This window comes from Verticillium dahliae, genomic scaffold (assembly GCF_000150675.1).
Source record: "Verticillium dahliae VdLs.17 supercont1.1 genomic scaffold, whole genome shotgun sequence".
Classification (NCBI taxonomy): Eukaryota; Fungi; Ascomycota; class Sordariomycetes; order Glomerellales; family Plectosphaerellaceae; genus Verticillium; species Verticillium dahliae.
The window spans coordinates 118,915-135,152 of record NW_009276921.1 but is presented as its reverse complement, the minus strand read 5'-3'; the positions used below and the strand labels follow the sequence as shown (position 1 = coordinate 135,152).

The following is a 16,238-nucleotide window of genomic DNA, read 5'->3' as shown; positions in this document are numbered from 1 at the left end:
GGTTTGACCAAGATGAAGTCGGCGCTCGTCGACTTCCTCATCAACGCCGGCATCAAGCTGACGTCGATTGCGAGCTACAACCACCTCGGCAACAATGACGGCAAGAACCTCAGCTCGCAGAAGCAGTTCCGCTCCAAGGAGATCTCCAAGTCCAACGTTGTCGACGACATGGTCGAGGCCAACACGGTCCTCTACAAGGAGGGCGAGCACCCCGACCACTGCGTCGTCATCAAGTACATGCCGGGCGTGGGCGACAACAAGCGCGCGCTCGACGAGTACTACGCCGAGATCTTCATGGGTGGCCACCAGACCATCTCCATGTTCAACGTGTGCGAGGACTCGCTGCTGGCGTCGCCGCTCATCATTGACCTCGTGCTCGTCGCCGAGATGATGACGCGCATCCAGTGGAAGGCCACGTCGGTCGACGAGGCCGCCGGCAAGGGCTTCAAGGGCTTCCACAGCGTGCTCAGCGTGCTGAGCTACATGCTCAAGGCGCCCCTGACGCCCCCCGGCACGCCCGTCGTCAACGCCCTTGCCAAGCAGCGCTCGGCCCTGACCAACATCTTCCGCGCCTGCGTCGGTCTCGAGCCGGAGAGCGACATGACGCTCGAGCACAAGCTCTTCTAGGAGCTGCGTGACTCTGGCATGTTTGCGAACTGGGGCCTCAGACTGTCCATCGGCCACGGTATGCGAATGCGATGCTTGGTGATTATCGCTTCTTACAAGCTTGTCCAGTCTTTACCGTTTGCAGATTGACTCAAGATTGACAAAATAAAAACAACAACGACAGTCATTACCGTACCTTTCTGTTCCTTCAATCCTGTCGTGTTTGACTTGCATGTTTCGTGATGTGTGTGCGAGCCATGTCGCATGATGATATGAAGTCAGTGAGGGGGATGATTTGACAGGTGCCAGACATGTGACACGCCATTGGAAGCAGACTTGGCAGAGTGTGGCCCCCAACAAGTAAGTAAGTGCCCGACTTGCTGGGGTGAATCATCTTAATGATGATTGGCGAGGCTCGGCCGGGGTCGTCGCCAGTTGTGTTTGCACAACGAGGGGGTTCGTATGAACAAGTGAACAAGGAGTACATGGTACTTAGATTGCGAGGAGATTGAGAAGGAGATTGCCGCAGGCTGTAGGCAATGGGGGAAGAAGCTTTTTGCCAAGACAAGTGTAGCACACGCACATGCCATTTGTCCATGCCGTTCCTTCTTGTCTTATGTTTCCTGAGCCATCCTCCTTCCTCACGCTCGGTGTTTCGTGGCGAAGGAACGATAGAAAGAGAGAGACGGCGAAAGCGTTGACTCACGACAATGTTGTTTCCCAAAGTACTGGGAAGGGTCGCCCTGGCCGCCAATGCAGGTACGTGAGCCAGCCTCACCTTATTTGCTGGGTCCTTGGGGTGTAGCTTCCCCTGGAAATCCATCCCGCCCCCCCCTTCTCCTTCCCACCCAACTAGCATCAACGCCTCTCGCTGTTGCCGTTTGTTCCGGTGCCTCCAAGGCCCAATCCAGGTTCACGGGTCGCGCGGCACATGCAGTTCTTCCCTTGATCCTCTAGAGACGACATACTCGTTCCTTGTTTCAATGAATTGGCTGACAAGTTAGCCCTCTCGACATACCCCACGCCTGTCCACGCCCAAGAGACGGGCCAGTCCGTCTTCGTGTCTCCCGACACCCTCGTCACCTTCGCCTTCGCCGCTCCGACCGACCACAATCGCGATGTCTACTTCTCCCTGCGCGTTCACCAGAGCGTCACCTGGGGTGCCGTCGGCCTTGGGTCAGACGACATGCCCAATTCCCTGATTCTCATGCTCTACCACGATGACGAAGGCACCGGCGTCACCTTCTCGCCTCGCATCGCCTTTGGCAACTACGAGCCCGAGTACTACTCCCACATGCGCTGGGAGGTGCTCGACGGTACTGGCATACAAGGCGACTACTTGGTCTTCAACGCACGCTGCACCGACCACTGTCGCACCTGGCTGCACGGCTCCCTCGATGTCTTTGATCACGATCAGAAGGCCATCTGGGCCGTTGGTCCCGACGGCAGCCTGCGTTCTGACGACATGGACGCGCCGCTGCCCATGCATAGGCAGTTTGGCGGCTTCGAGATCGACATGGGCCGCACCAACAAGGTCAACGCCACGAGCATCAGCGCCGACGCGAAGAACATTGGCACCGAGGCGAGATTCCACCGCCAGAGCCATCGCGATCTCAAGTCACGGTTTCACGCCATCTTCATGATCATGTCCGTCTGCGTGTTGCTGCCGGCAGGCATATTGTGCCTGCGTGCCGGCCAGATGGTGCGCTGGCACGGCATCGTCCAAAGCGTCGCCCTCGTCTTTGCCATTGTCGGTGTCAGCCTAGGCATTGTCACGAGTTTCCTGTATCAACGTGTAGGTTTAGGCTCCTGTCGACCCCACCCCGAGGCAAGCATGTCACTGACCCGAACCAGTCTCGCGGATTCAACGACAGGCACCAGATCATCGGCCTTGTCGTCTTTGGCCTATTTTTCGGCCAGTTTGTACTCGGCATCCTGCACCACTTGCAGTTTAAGCGCACGAATAAGCCCACCAAGCTGCAAACCCCGCACCGGTGGACTGGACGCATCATACTCTTCGTCGGCACTTTTAATGCGTTCCTGTAAGCGTTCCCGCTTTGACCTCGATTGCATAGACTAGATGTACTGACCACAGCAGCGGCTTCTCGTTCGCACTCAACCGCCAAGAGGGTTATTTCCTCGCTGCTCTTGTCATCGCCGTATGCGGTTTCTCGCTCTTCTTCATGTTCGGCCAGGGCTTCCTCCGCCGCCGCCAGCAGCGCCACACGAACGGCCCCTTTTACGGCGGACACCCTTCGGGCCAAGAGCCGTGGCGCCACCAGGGCCAGGCGCAGCCCGGCGGCGGCAACGCAGGCTACCAGCCTGGCTATGGCTTTGCCGGCCACGCAGCGCCAGCAGGATATGCCCCGCCCGGCGGCCCTCTGTCTCCCGGCGGCTATGCCGCGCCACCGCCGTATGAAGGACCGCCGCCCGCACAGGGATCAGGCGCCAGCATTGGGTTGTCGACCATGAGCCCGGCCTCTGGTAGGGATCGGGAGAGGGACCGTAAGGATGGTGATGGGGGTGACCTCGGACCAGTGCAGACTCCGAGAGAAACATTGTAGGCTTGATTGAGGTAGCAGATGGCGTTGGGATTTTTTTAGCATGAATACAGATAATAATTGGCATGTCATTTGTATTTGTATGTTGTCATGTGCTTTTCCTACTCTTGGGAATCTAGTTTCAGCTACTTTTTCGTTCTCTTGCCAGCGTGCACGCAAGGATGTATATGAATGGAAGGCTGAGACCGAATGCTCCCGGAATGTGCAAACTCAAGAGTATAGACAAAAGAGGGACCGGCCACCCCGCCACACACCGACAGGCTTAGTCCTCCTCGTCCCCCTCGAGCCAAATCTCGTGGCCGTCGCCCTCGCGCAGGAACCAGCTCGCGAAGAAGCCGAGCACGGCAAAGGCGGCGAGGCCCCACCACACGGCGCCGACGACGCCGGCCTCGAGCCCGACGCCGTAGGCCCAGCCGCCGAGGACGGGCCCGATGGTGCGGGCGGCGCTCGAGACGCTCTGCGCGAGGCCGTGCACGGTGCCGAGCACGCTGGGGTGCGGCGCGCAGTTGTTGACGAGGATGGTCTGGCCCGGCAGCGCAAAGGTGCGGCCCGTGACCTGCAGGGCGAGGACGGCGGCGAGGGCGAGCCAGATGACGGGGCCGGTTTTGGGGGCGGGGCCGGCGCCGCTTGTGCCCGTGCCGGCATGGGCACTGTCTGGCGCGCGGCCTGACGAGGACGGGCACGAGGGCGAGGTAGGGGGCGAGGGTGTAGGCGAGCGGAAAGAAGGGCAGCGAGGCGCGGAAGGAACGCAGGGTGCCGAGGCGGGCGGACAGGCGCGGGTAGAGGAGCAGCTGCAGGGCGAGGCCGATGACGCCGAGGGTGGCCATGGCGAAGCCGATGGACGAGGGCGGCAGGCCGAGGCCGCCGGTGAAGCGCCAGGGCGGGGCGGCGGGGCCGGTCGAGACGGGCGTCGAGAGGAAGACGAACCAGAGCGAGTTGAAGGTGCCGACGTGCAGCGCGAGGATAAAGTGCGACGTGAAGGTGAAGAGGACGTTGCGCGTGAAGAGGCGGCGGAAGGGCAGGCGCGCTGTGTAGCGCGGGCGCGGGCGCTGACGGGGAGGAGCAGGCGGCGGCGGCGGCGGCGGCGGCGGCGATGAAGCACCGTGGCTGTCGTCGTCGTGCGAGCCCAGGGGGCTGTCGGGCTCGAGCTCCACGTCCGTGTCTGTGTCTAGGTCGGACAGCGTGCTGTGGTGCCGCGAGTGCGTGTGCAGGGGCCGGTAGCCGGCGGTGCTGCGGGCGCGGCGCATGCGAGCGAGCAGCCGCCGGCACCAGGCTGTCAGGGCTAGTCTGAACCGGATGCCCAAGTCTGGGCCGTGGTCGTGAAGGGCGTCGAGAGTCTGTGCTTCGTGTCAGCAGAGGGCCACGACGAGAAGTGAACAGCGGGAGGGAGAGGCGAAGAGAAAACAAAAGAAAAAGAGCATGGCACGAACCTCTTCGAGGAAGAGCCAGATGGATGACATGGCCGTGAAGAGGAAAACGGCGCTGACGAGATTCGGCGCGGCATACGGGTACTTTTTGAAGAACTCGACCTGGCCAAAGAGGCTGGGATAGCTGCCGGCCGGGTCACTCAACAGGCCGCCTAGGATGGGACCGATGATGACGCCGACGTTGAAGGTCATGGGTAGGATCAAGAAGGCTCTCGACTGGTACTTCTTGTCGCGTATGATCTCGCTGATCATGGTCCTCATGACGCCGACGTTGCCGTTGGTCACACCACCCAGCAGACGGAAGCACAGGGCCTGGGGGAAGGTCGTGGAGAAGCCAAAGCCAATAGCCGACACACAGGTGCCTCCGAGTCCGCAGAGGATGACCATCTTACGACCAAAGACGGGCGAATCGGCAAGGCGCCCCCACAGCAGGGCCGTCGTGAACTGCGCGGCGGTGAAGGAGGCGTGGAGGATACCAGCCTGCGAGGCGATGACGGCATCGGAGAGCGAAGGGTCAAACCATTTGAGCTGGTAAAACATGTACGCCGTCAGGGACGTGTGGACGAGGGGCTCGCTGAGGCGGGCCAAGGTGATGACGAGGAGCTGGTTCTTGCGGGGAAGATCCCGCCAGGCGACGGGCTTGGAGGGCCCATCTGGCGGGGTGACGACTATCGGAGCGGGGCTCGGGTCCGGCGCCGATATTGGAATGACGCCCGTGCCAGGGTCACGGAGTGTCTCATCGAGCTGCTGTTGGATCGTCTCATCATCCGAGTCCTCTTTTTCCGAGTCTGAGTCAGGGTCTCGTCGGGAGGGCACCCGATCATATGCGGTGTGACTCGTTGCCATGAGAGAGCGCGTCACTCACTCGCTGTCTGGAGAGACCGGTAGAGTGGCGGCAGGTGTGGTGGAGAAGATCAATCGAGAGATAGAGAGGCAGAGAGAAGTGAAGGTGAGAGCAAGTAGGATGCGAGGTACTGGTGGGATTCGTCATCGGAAGAGAGCCGCGACATCGCTCACGGAACGGCGCGGCCCCACAGCTCGGGGGCCGATTACGGCGGCTTCGGAATTAGCTTCGGAACGTCGTGGGGGGTGGCAGCAACTGCCATGCGACTGCTGGTACAGATGACCGGTGGTGTTCCTGTCCCCGGAGATGGCATGAGGCGAGAAGTAGAGTGTGACATTCGTCGAGTCCAGTAGAAACCAGACTTGTGATGTAGGAGGTCAGGCTGACAGGCTGTCAGGCTGACAGGCTGTCATGTCAGGCCTGGAATGCCGTCATCTCTCGGTTGACGGGGGGTTCCGGGGCGTTTCCCTGCCAAAAATACAGCGTGCTTCAGGCCCTGTCATGTCGACGCGTTAATGAGGCAAAGGTGTGTCTTATCGACGCGTTTAGCGGGTCCGAGGCCGCGATAAGACACCAGCCCCGCCACTAAACACGTCCCGCGGTGCACGTCCCCGGCTCGCGTCTGCAATCCCTGGACGCGTCTCGTCGCCCATGTAAAAGTACCTTGAGGTAGGTACCTACCTTCCCTCGTCTCCCTACCAGACCACACCACACACCTCACCTTGATACCACATACCCACTACAACGCAAAGATCCGAACAATCACCAAACATCCGCTTCCATTGCCTCGCGCTTGGTTGACCTACACCCATTGATACCCTCCACCACCCTCATCGTATACCCAACCCGCCACACCCAGACACAATGGCCGCTGCGCGGTCCCCTTCGCCCATGGCCAGCCCAGGCCCCGAGCTTCTGCTCTCTCCCCGATCCAGAATGGAAGCACGCCTTGCTGCCATGGACTCAAGCTCTGAAGACGGAGAATCACACACTGCGCCCCGTCGTGCGAAGAGGTCCTCACCAACACCAACACCAACACGTCGTTCGCCGCGCCCCATGCCTACACAAGAGTCAGACGACGACTCGGAAGAGGAGATCCGACCACGAGGACGCATGGCCGCACGAATGCTCGGAAACCTTACTACAGCACCCACATCAGACGCAGCCATGCCTGACGCCGCCCACGAGAACGACGAGGAGGATGACATTATCGCAGCACCGAGACGCCTCAAGAGGAGAGAGGCGCCCGAAGCCACCACGCCCAGGGATCAGAGTCCTGCCGCCAGCTCCAGCCCAGGCCTGTTTGTCTCCCGTCACCAGACGCCTGCTCCGGCAGAACAAGCCGGCGCCTCGGACTCGGGCTCGGATGACAGCATGCCCGACCTCAAGAGCTCGCGCTTTGCAGCCCTTGTCAAACGCAAACGCGACGAGAGGCTGGCACGCGAGGCAGAAGAGGAGAAGAAGAGGCAGGAGAGGATGGCGCGCCAGGCCGACCTCGACATTCTCGACGACTCGGACGGCAATGTCTCGAGCATCACCGACGACGAGGGCGGTCGCCAGCTCTCGCAAATGGCGAGGCCCACCAGGAAGGCTGGCAAGAAGGCCATGGAGGAAATGAACCGCGAGACGCAGCGCATGGCACGCAACATGCAATTGGCCCACGAAGCCAAGACGAGAAAGAAGATCACCAAGGCAAGCCTCTTTGAGCGCTTCAACTTCAGGACCGCCCCCGCTGCCGCTGCCGCTGCCGCTGCCGCGCCCGCTCCCGAGCCCAAGACGGCCAGCTCTAGCCGTCCTGGCACGCCCAACTCGGCTCACAACTCTGACGTCGACATGAAGGACGACAACGACACGCCGCCCAGCTCGCCCCCTGCGGATGATTCCGCCAAAGACGCCGCCACAACCGCCCAGCCTGTCGCCGCCCCAGCACAAAACGACGAGGATGACTTGCCGTCTCTGGCCGAGCTTCTACATGGTGCCCCTCAAAAGTCAGCCAAGGCCAAGGGCAAGGAAATTGCTGTCAACTCTCCTCCCAAGCCCACAACCAAAGCACCCGCGACGAAGCGTCAGTTCCGTGTCAAGATGCCCGAGGTATCTGTGAACCTGGTCAGCCTCGATTCGGACGAGGAGCTCGAGGTTGCCGTGGCCAAGCGCACGACACGCATCGACGCCGTCTTCGACAAGGTCCCCGAGAAGAAGACCAACGAGGCGCAGGCGCTGCACGCTCTGCGTCTTCTCGCCCAGGTCAAATCGCCCGGCAAGGAGGTCCGCCAGAAGAAGGGCAAGCCCTCCATGACCTCTGGCGAGCTCGGACTCATGCTTCACCAGCGCGCCCGCCAGCAGGCGAAGCTCGAGCGCGAGCGCCGACTCGAGGCGCTCAAGGCCAAGGGCATCGTTGTGCAGACAGCCGAGGAGCGTGAGAAGGAGATGCAGGAAGTCGAGGACATTGTCACCAAGGCGCGCAAGGAGGCCGAGGAGATTATGGAGAGGGAGAGGGAAGCCGCCAAGGAAGAGCGTCGCATCAAGATCAGGAACGGCGAGCTGGACCCGCTGGCCTGGGATGACAGCGAGGACGACGACGATTATGAGGGCTCCGACGAGGGTCAGGATGAGGAGGACGAGGCCGAGGTTGAACTTTCTGGCTCCGAAGACGAGACCGACATGGTCGACAACGAAGCCGAAGAGGCCGATACCGCCTCTGGTGCCGAGCAAGAGGCTTCTGGTGACGAGCAGGAGCAAACCGGCTCCGATGAGGAGGCTGCGCTTCCCAAACGCAACGCTCGACGATCGAAGAAGAATGCCCACGTCATCTCTGACGACGAAGACGAGGAAGCTGAAATTGTCGAGGCGACTCCCAAGCCCAAGACGACAAGCCACGTGTCGCCGGTCATCGCCAGCAATAACTCACCCGCCATGCCGACTTCGGTTCTCCGCTCTGCCAAGAAGACTTTCATTCCTGGTCTTCCGATTACTGGCCCCGCAGGCCTGGGTCTGACCCAGATCTTCGCTGGCACCATGGACGACAGCCAGGACATGCCTGGGGGCGCGTCAATGGCATCGCCCATGCCCACCTTTGGTGGTTTCCCCAACTTTGACGAGGAGACGCAGCCTGACGAGGACATGATTCTCGACAGCCAGTCTGGCGACACGCAGAAGGTCCCCACCCAGCAGGGTGCTGAGACTCAGGGCATCCAGCTTCACTACACGCAGTCTCAGATGCACGGATTTGACAGCCTCCTGCGCGGCGATGACCTCAACTCGACACAGGTCGACATGGACGCTTCCCAGGATGGCGGCCTCCAGGACTACACGCCTCTGCGAGAGCGCTTCTTCGAGGCTCCAGCCTCGACCATCCAGACCCAAACTCAGGGCGGAGATGTGGAGGAGTCTATTCAGGACTCGCCCCTTGTTCGCAGAGGACGTCTCCGTCGCAAGATCGAGGACATGGCAGAGGAACCCGAAGCGACATTTGCTTCCGAATCTGGCGTGACCGTCGATGCCGAGGTCAAGTCGTCTGCCACCGCCTTTGATGCCCTGAAAGCAGCTGCGAAGAAGGCGAAGAAGCTGAAGGAGTTCAACAAGAAGAAGAGCAAGGCCAAGGACATGTTCGAGGAGCAAGCCGACGAGTCCGAGGATGAATATGCCGGCCTCGGAGGCGCCGACGGCGAGGACAGCAGCGACGATGATGACGCGGCGTCCGTCAAGGAGATGATTGACGACGAGGCTGGCAAGGATGGCGACGAGCGCAAGATCGCAGCGCTCTACGCGTGAGTAGACACTTGCCTAGCGACGCCACAGATGATGACCAAACTGACATGGATCCAGGGAACGTGAACGTGCACGCGATGAACAGCAGGTTGACAAGCTCTTCCACGACCTCACGACGGGCATGCTGCGCCGCAAGAGGGGTGCTGACTACGACCTTTCCGACTCGGATGACGGCGGCGAGGCCCGTCGTCGCCTCAAGCGCAGGCAGTTCGCCAAGATGCAGAAGGCTCTCTTCGCGGACGAGCGCATCAAGAAGATTGCCGAAAACCCTGGCAACCAGGCGTTCATGCGCACGATTGAGGACCGCGGAAGTGACGAAGAGATGGACTTTCTCGAGATGGGACCCGAACCAATGGAGGTGGAAGTCGAGGACGAGTCGCAGTCGCAAGGGCAGACGGTGCCGGACAGCCAGCCTGCCAACGAGAAGGCCAAGCCTCTCGGCGCAGCTGCGACCACCAACCCCCGTCGCAACAAGGAGGGCAGGAAGCCGTCCAACCTTGGCGAGATTCGCGAGTCTGTCTCGAGCCTGCTCGAGGATCCGAACGACCTGCTCATCGCCGCCACGGGGGTTGACTCGGACAGCGAGGCTGAGGACGAGCGGCCCTCGACGGCGCAGAGCAACAAGGAGAACACGAGCCCCGGCAAGGCGAACCCCAGGAGGACGGCGGCACCCAAGCACGCCGTCATCGACCGCATGTCGCTGAAGCGCGACTCGTCCTCGAACCTGTCGGCCAGCACCAAGCTCGCCTTCTCCTCGACCACGGCAGCCTCGGGCTTCAAGGTGCCGGCGTTGCTGCGCAGGGCGACGACCAACTCGCTGGCAAGCAGCACGAGCACGAGCGGGAGCGCAACGTCAACGTCGAATGGGCTGTCGGGCGGTGGGTTCGGCGATGAAGGCAAGATCCGGAAGACGGCGAGCAAGAAGTCTGGCGTCAGCTACCTGGCGCGCGAGACGGAGCGCAGGGCGGTGATTCAGCAGCATGATCAGAGGAGGGAGGCGAGGAAGCTGCGTGGCGCGGAGAAGCGTGGCAAGGCTGTGGGTGGACTGTTTGGATCCGGCAAGTTTGAGTGAGCATGATCCTTTTGTAGGGTGATCCTTTTGGTAGGGTGATCCTTTTGGTAGGGTAGGTAGGCATGGTTTAGGAAGCATGGCGTTGGGGGTTCATAGCGTGCGCAGGCGAGTTTGGCTGGGACTGCACGGTTTTGACTGTCGTTCTGAATACTGAAATGTTGACTCGATTGTTTTGCCATGTTGAAGTTGCTGGTGAAATGAAGTTACTGGTGAAGTTACTGGTGAAGTCACTGGTGAAGTTACTGGTGAAGTTACTGGTGCTGTTAGTGGTGAAGTTACTGGTGCTGTTACTGGTGATGGGGCCCTGAAGCATGCCACAGGGGTCGTTCTGCCCCACCAGCGACCGACTTGGGCCTCGAAGGCGCCGCATCAGATCGTGACCTCGCTCTTTCTACACAAACACGCTCCCTCCCAACGCGCGACAACTTACCTTCCCCTCCATTGTCCACCCTCCAACCTGAAGAGCACCATATTTCTTCTCAACTCTAGCGATGGTCGAAACAAGAGCCATATCGCGCCTGAACCCTCACGCAGCTGGCTGGGCCTGATTCCCCCTCCCTTCACTCTGGTACCCTTTGGTCAATTACACACGGACAATGCTGTCTCCAGCACCATGACACCCGGCCAACCCCCCTCTGTACGTCGCGTCGCCCCCTTCTCTCGACTGACGTAGGGTCCGTTCACAAGCTCATGCGGCAGGACACACAAAGACACCGGACCCCCGAAAGTTCCTCCTCACCAAGAGACACCCGCCCTCGTCGCGGGACACGACGACGACGCCGGGACACCCGCGGCAGTTCCAGCCCAGCGGCGCCGCCACCGCCGCGAGCAGCAGCCAGCAGCAGCAGCAGCAGCAGCAGCAAAAGTTCCACGCGACGCCGCGCTTCGCGGCTCCTTCTTCGTCTTCGTTCGCGTCGACGCCGCGCCCGCCGTCGAGCGCGCAGGGGTTCGCGCCCGGGTTCGGGTTCCCCGGGACGAGCGCGGCGCGGCGGCAGAGGGAGGCGATTGTCGATGATGGGGTCGACAGCTCGCCGACGGGCGTGAGGGGGGGGTTGGGCGGGTCTATCGAGGATGAGTCGTCGGCGGGGGGGCGATCCGATTCGGAAGAGGAGGCGGGACGCGAGGGAGGGGCAGAGGAAGAGCAAGCGGAAGAGGAAGGGGCTCGGGACTCGAGCCCCGGGGGCGAGGGGCCGACGCCGAAGAGGAGGCGGGTCGAGATCGACTCGGAAGAGGGGGGGTCGCAGCTGTCTGATGGGTACAGGGACGGCGAGATACGTACTCTGGATGAGCTGGACGAGCGCGATGTGCGAGGAGACGAGGACGAGATGATGCTCGATGCGCCGGTGACGCCTTTGCAGGGCGGAACGGAGGCGTCAGACAACGAAGACGACGACAATGATGGCGAAGAAGAGGAAGAAGAAGAGGTGCGTGATGCGGCGGCCGCACGAAACCAGCAGCCTACCTTCCAGCGGCCGCCGCGGTTTCGCGCGCCAGAGGTCGAGGCGCCCAAGTCGGACGGGCTGCCGGAGGCCTTCTCGCCGCAGAGACGCGGGGTCAGGTACATCCCCGGGGGCCTCGCGGCAGAGATGCAGTCACGGCTCGCCGAGGTCAAGGGGTGGAGTGGGAGGCATGAGAGACAGTCGGAGACGGCCGTGCAGTTCGTCGTGGAGGAGGTCGAGGCCGGGGGCAGGATGTATCTGGTCAGAGGGCGACAGCTTCAAGCCGAGGCGGAGGCGGGGGGCATGTCACTCTCGGTGAGGCTGATGCTGGCTGGCGAGGGCAAGTTGACGGGTCTCGCGAAGAAGGCCGAGGTTCACAAGGGCGTCGTCATTGCGATTGCACAGCCGGCGTGGGAGGTCACGCTTGGACAGGGCCACGGGCAAGACAGATGGGTCGTTGCCTGTGACTGGGCTGTACAAGCGGGATAGACAGGGTGGCCGATGGTGTTGATTCGGATCTTGGGGATATAAGCTACTAGGTACCTTACCTACCCAGGTACCTTACCTACCTAGGTAGGTAGGTAGGTACCTAGGGGTGTTGCATGCCGGCTTCAGGGGCATAATTGGGGGGCCTTGGGGCAACATCCACTAGAACCAGATGATAACCCTCACCCTGCCCTCGTCCCGCCGAAGTGGCACGGTATGCACCGCGGGCTTCCAGGACGTAATCATTGCTAAAAGTCGTGCCCTCTGCATCGACCCTCTTACCTAAATCTCGACGTGTTCTGACTGATGGAATCGTGCCCTAAGATGGACAACGACCAGCGTCCCTCTGAGATTGGTCAGGCTCCACCAGCGAAACGGTGGCCAAGACGTCGGACGTGTTCTCAGCGATGGAGGGTCACGTGGGCTTCGTCAGCTGCTTGCGCCCATCACACTGCACCCATCATGCCCTATAGCCATTTGGCTTCGAATGTCCCGGGTTCCTCGTCACTTATTACATGTCCCGTTCGTTGTCGCTTTCATCCCTTCCTTACCTCTGAATGAGTGCTGTTTGGGCTTCCTCTCCTTTGCGTCTTTGTCTTGATTCCTTGGGCTTCATCCGTTGATCCCCTGGCCCGCACATCGACAAGTCCACACCTAAGCCTGTCATGTTCAAGTACATGTACCGGCGCATCGCCGTGGCGCCCACAGAGTCCGTCGATGACTACCTCGGCGTCGTCGTGCCTCTCGAGGAGGCCCATCTTCACAGCCACTCGGCGCGCACCGGCCGCACCGAGTTTGAGGACCCGCCATCTCCCGGCGACGACGCTGGCGACGACGCTGGCCATGCGCCAAAGGACAGGGAGGAGAGCGAGGGCATGCTCGAGATGAGCGCGGCCGAGTACAGCATCGAGGGTCTCCGGAGAGAAGTGAGGGCTGGCAAGGGCGACTCGACGGATTACGAGAGTGAGTGCCACGCTCAAAACCATCTCAAGTCACTCATGAGGAGGGAGAGGAAAAATGGACCACCATACTGACAGCGTGGCAGTGAGGTCAAAATTGATCAACAAGGCCATTCAGGATATCGGCATGGGAAAATACAACTGGCAGTTGTTCATTCTTTGCGGCTTTGGCTGGTTTGCCGATAAGTACGTTGTCTCAAGCCCCATGGAGAGAATCATCGTGGACATTGTTGCTAACACTCTTTCGTCCGTAGCCTTTGGATGCAAGTGAGTAGCATTGGCGAGGCGGGGCCTGAAGGAGACCCCCCTTACCAAGCATCTGTGGCTAACCATCGCAGGGCGTTTCTCTCTGTTTGCCATCATTATCAGCCGAGTTTGACGTGCCGACCAAGACGGTGCGGTACACGACAAGCTCCGTCTTTATCGGCCTGTGTTTTGGCAGTTTCATCTGGGGCATTGGCTCTGACATCTTGGGACGCCGCATCGCCTTCAACTGTACCCTGCTCATCACTAGCGTCTTTGGCATCCTCGTCTCCTTTGCCCCCTCCTGGGGCTGGACCTGCTTTCTCTTTGCCGCCCTTGGCTTCGGCGTCGGCGGCAATCTCCCTGTCGACGGTGCCCTCTTTCTCGAGTTTCTTCCCGACGCATCGAGCGCGCTGTTGACTCTGCTCTCTGTGTGGTGGCCTGTCGGCCAGCTCGTCTCCTCGCTCATCGCCTGGTACTGCATCGCCAACTGGCCCGCCGATCAAGGCTGGCGCCTGTTTGTTTTCATTATTGGCGTCATGACTCTGGTCATGTTTGGTATCCGCTGCTTCTTGTTCCACCTCTTTGAGTCGCCCAAATTCCTCCTGTCCAAGGGCCGCCAAGCCGAGGCCATTGCCGTCGTCCATGGTATCGCTTATAGGAACGGTGCAAAGACGTGGTTGACCGAAGAGATTATGAATGCCGTCGTCGACGACGTCGCCCACCCCGAACTCCACGAGGTCCGACCCGTTGGAGTCAGCGTACTGAAGGACAAGTTCAGCAAGTTCTCCGGCGACCGTATCCGGCCCCTCTTCCAGAACAGGACGCTCGGCATGGCGACAATGCTCATCTGGTTCTGCTGGGCCACCATTGGCCTCGGCTACCCGCTCTTCAACGCCTTCCTCCCCCAGTACCTGTCCGAGCACGGCGAGGACCCCTCGACCGGCGCCGGCGCCGGCGCCAGGGCCGAGGCGCCCGCAGAGGAGGGCACAACCATCTCGGCCGAGACATACCGCAACTACGCCATCACCTCAATCATGGGCATCCCCGGCGCCCTCCTCGCCGCGTACCTTGTCGACCACCAGTCTCCCTGGCTCGGCCGCCGCGGCACCCTCGCCATATCGACCTTTGTGTCAGCCGTCTTCCTCTTCCTCTTTGTCGAGTTTGGCACGACGCCCAACTCGAAGCTCTTCTTCTCCTGCGTCGAGGCCTTTGCCCAGAACATCATGTACGGCGTCCTTTACGCCTTCACCCCGGAGATCTTCCCGGCCCCCGTCCGCGGCGCCGGCACCGGCGTGGCGAGCTTCCTCAACCGCGTCACGGGCCTCATGGCGCCCATCATTGCCGCCAATATTCCCGGCGACGGCACGACGGCGCCCATCACCATGTCGGGCGTGCTGATCCTGCTGGCCTTTGTCGGCATGTGTCTGATTCCTATCGAGACGCGCGGCCGGCAGAGGCTGTGAGCGTAAGCTGCTCGCCATGGTCAGTTTCTTTTTTTTTTTTTTTTTTTTTAACCTTTTTACTCACAGCAAGTGGGGAATGGAATACTTGTAGACATGACTGTCCGTTGCATTGAAGGCGTCTGGCGTCCTGCACCGCTGCTGCTGGGCTGCGGCTGATTAGATACTTTGGGTTCGACTGTTTTATAGACGTACATATATTCTCTTCGATCGTCTTTGGTCATATCGTCGCTCGATTCGTCCCTTGTGCGTTGCGCGCCTTGTTTTTGTACCATGATTATGCTCAGGGCGCCATGTTTGTCTCTTCCTGTATCCTGACTTGCGCTCCTTCCTCGCGAGACCATTCACCCACCCCCACAACCAGGCAGCAACAGGTCCAGCAGTATATACCCCCCCGGCAACGGCCCTCTTCCCAACAGGACCACCATACCGTGACGCATGGTGTGGTGGTCCAGAGGCAGCTTAATAAATACCCGAGAGCGCATGCCTCTACAATGCGATACAGGGCGCGCAAGCTAAAAAGCGCGTGGAGGGACTGGGGGTTCGACGCCGGCCGACGGCAAAGGGAGAAATTCCTTTTTGCCTCCTTTTACACCCTCACCAGGTGTATTTCATTCATGCCATCACCTCGAATGCATCAAGTATACACTGCCAGGAATCCTGATATGTTTCTTTTTTGTATCTCCGCTTCGCTATCATGCTTTAAAAAGAAGATGCATTCAGCCCATGAGGTTTCATCACGGCCACTCTACGATGAGGGTCCATCAAGGCCACTCTACAGTCTACACACACCCAACAATCCCCCCCCTACCTGGTTCCCTTGGCACCGGCGGGCGCGTCGGTGCGGCGCCTGCGGATGGAGTTGCCCACGGCGTCCTTGACCATGGGGTCGGCGCGGATCGTGTTCTGGACCAGCCAGTCCTTGACCTTGGCGCGGACGGCGCCGAGGGCCTCGGCGTCGCCGGCGTACGGCACCATCTCCATGGACAGCAGCTTGGCGGCGTCGTGGTCGAGGCCGCGGGCCAGGGCGTCGAGGCGCTCGAGGCCCTGGTGCAGGCTCTCCTGGGCGTTGGCGTCGTCGTCGTCGTCGGGCTGCGGGGGGCCGCCGGCGAGCAAGACGTCGATGAGGGGCCCGAGCTGGTTAAAGGCAATGTAGAGGGTGATGCTGGCCTTGCGGGCGAGGGCGATGAGCTGGAAGGGCAGCAGGGGCTGGCGCGTGGTGAGGGCGGAGGTCAGGGCGTTGGCGGCGGTCAGGAAGGCGGGCGGCAGGGGCCGGGTGACGAGGGTGAGCTCGAAGAGGCAGAGGGCGGCGAGGAGGAGCCAGCGCCAGTAGCGGCCCCAGTCGAGGTAGCCGAGGAGGCCGAGGCCGT

General features: G+C 61.0%; 7 protein-coding genes across 7 annotated transcripts in view; 5 read left to right on the top strand and 2 right to left on the bottom strand.

Annotated features, from left to right (window-relative positions):
* The window catches only part of VDAG_00041 (inositol-3-phosphate synthase), a gene marked incomplete at its 3' end in the record, with an annotated part of 2,093 nt that extends 1,466 nt beyond the window's left edge, over positions 1-627 (top strand). Inside the window, exon 3 of the mRNA XM_009651418.1 lies at positions 13-627. Coding sequence (XP_009649713.1) covers positions 13-627 — 615 coding nt within the window. The remainder of the gene's footprint in view (positions 1-12) is intronic.
* A 689-nt stretch (positions 628-1,316) lies between these two features.
* On the top strand, positions 1,317-3,170 carry VDAG_00040 (uncharacterized protein; the record flags this gene model as incomplete). The annotated part of the gene is made up of 4 exons (XM_009651417.1): positions 1,317-1,365; positions 1,647-2,401; positions 2,461-2,648; positions 2,705-3,170. 4 exons carry the CDS (start codon positions 1,317-1,319, stop codon positions 3,168-3,170), a joined length of 1,458 nt encoding a protein of 485 aa, XP_009649712.1.
* A 259-nt stretch (positions 3,171-3,429) lies between these two features.
* On the bottom strand, positions 3,430-5,440 carry VDAG_00039 (uncharacterized protein; the record flags this gene model as incomplete). The annotated part of the gene is made up of 3 exons (XM_009651416.1): positions 3,430-3,793; positions 3,819-4,504; positions 4,598-5,440. 3 exons carry the CDS (start codon positions 5,438-5,440, stop codon positions 3,430-3,432), a joined length of 1,893 nt encoding a protein of 630 aa, XP_009649711.1.
* Positions 5,441-6,302: 862 nt separating this feature from the next.
* VDAG_00038 (uncharacterized protein) lies at positions 6,303-10,278 on the top strand (the record flags this gene model as incomplete). Its single annotated transcript, XM_009651415.1, has 2 exons — positions 6,303-9,205; positions 9,264-10,278. The coding sequence occupies 2 exons, from the start codon at positions 6,303-6,305 to the stop codon at positions 10,276-10,278; spliced, it is 3,918 nt and encodes a 1,305-aa protein (XP_009649710.1).
* A 613-nt stretch (positions 10,279-10,891) lies between these two features.
* VDAG_00037 (uncharacterized protein) lies at positions 10,892-12,206 on the top strand (the record flags this gene model as incomplete). The annotated part of the gene is made up of 2 exons (XM_009651414.1): positions 10,892-10,915; positions 10,989-12,206. The coding sequence occupies 2 exons, from the start codon at positions 10,892-10,894 to the stop codon at positions 12,204-12,206; spliced, it is 1,242 nt and encodes a 413-aa protein (XP_009649709.1).
* A 662-nt stretch (positions 12,207-12,868) lies between these two features.
* VDAG_00036 (membrane transporter) lies at positions 12,869-14,962 on the top strand (the record flags this gene model as incomplete). Its single annotated transcript, XM_009651413.1, has 4 exons — positions 12,869-13,166; positions 13,249-13,412; positions 13,555-14,867; positions 14,938-14,962. The coding sequence occupies 4 exons, from the start codon at positions 12,869-12,871 to the stop codon at positions 14,960-14,962; spliced, it is 1,800 nt and encodes a 599-aa protein (XP_009649708.1).
* Positions 14,963-15,675: 713 nt separating this feature from the next.
* VDAG_00035 (uncharacterized protein) overlaps positions 15,676-16,238 on the bottom strand; it is a gene marked incomplete at both ends in the record, with an annotated part of 1,851 nt that continues 1,288 nt past the window's right edge. Inside the window, one exon of the mRNA XM_009651412.1 lies at positions 15,676-16,158. Coding sequence (XP_009649707.1) covers positions 15,676-16,158 — 483 coding nt within the window. The remainder of the gene's footprint in view (positions 16,159-16,238) is intronic.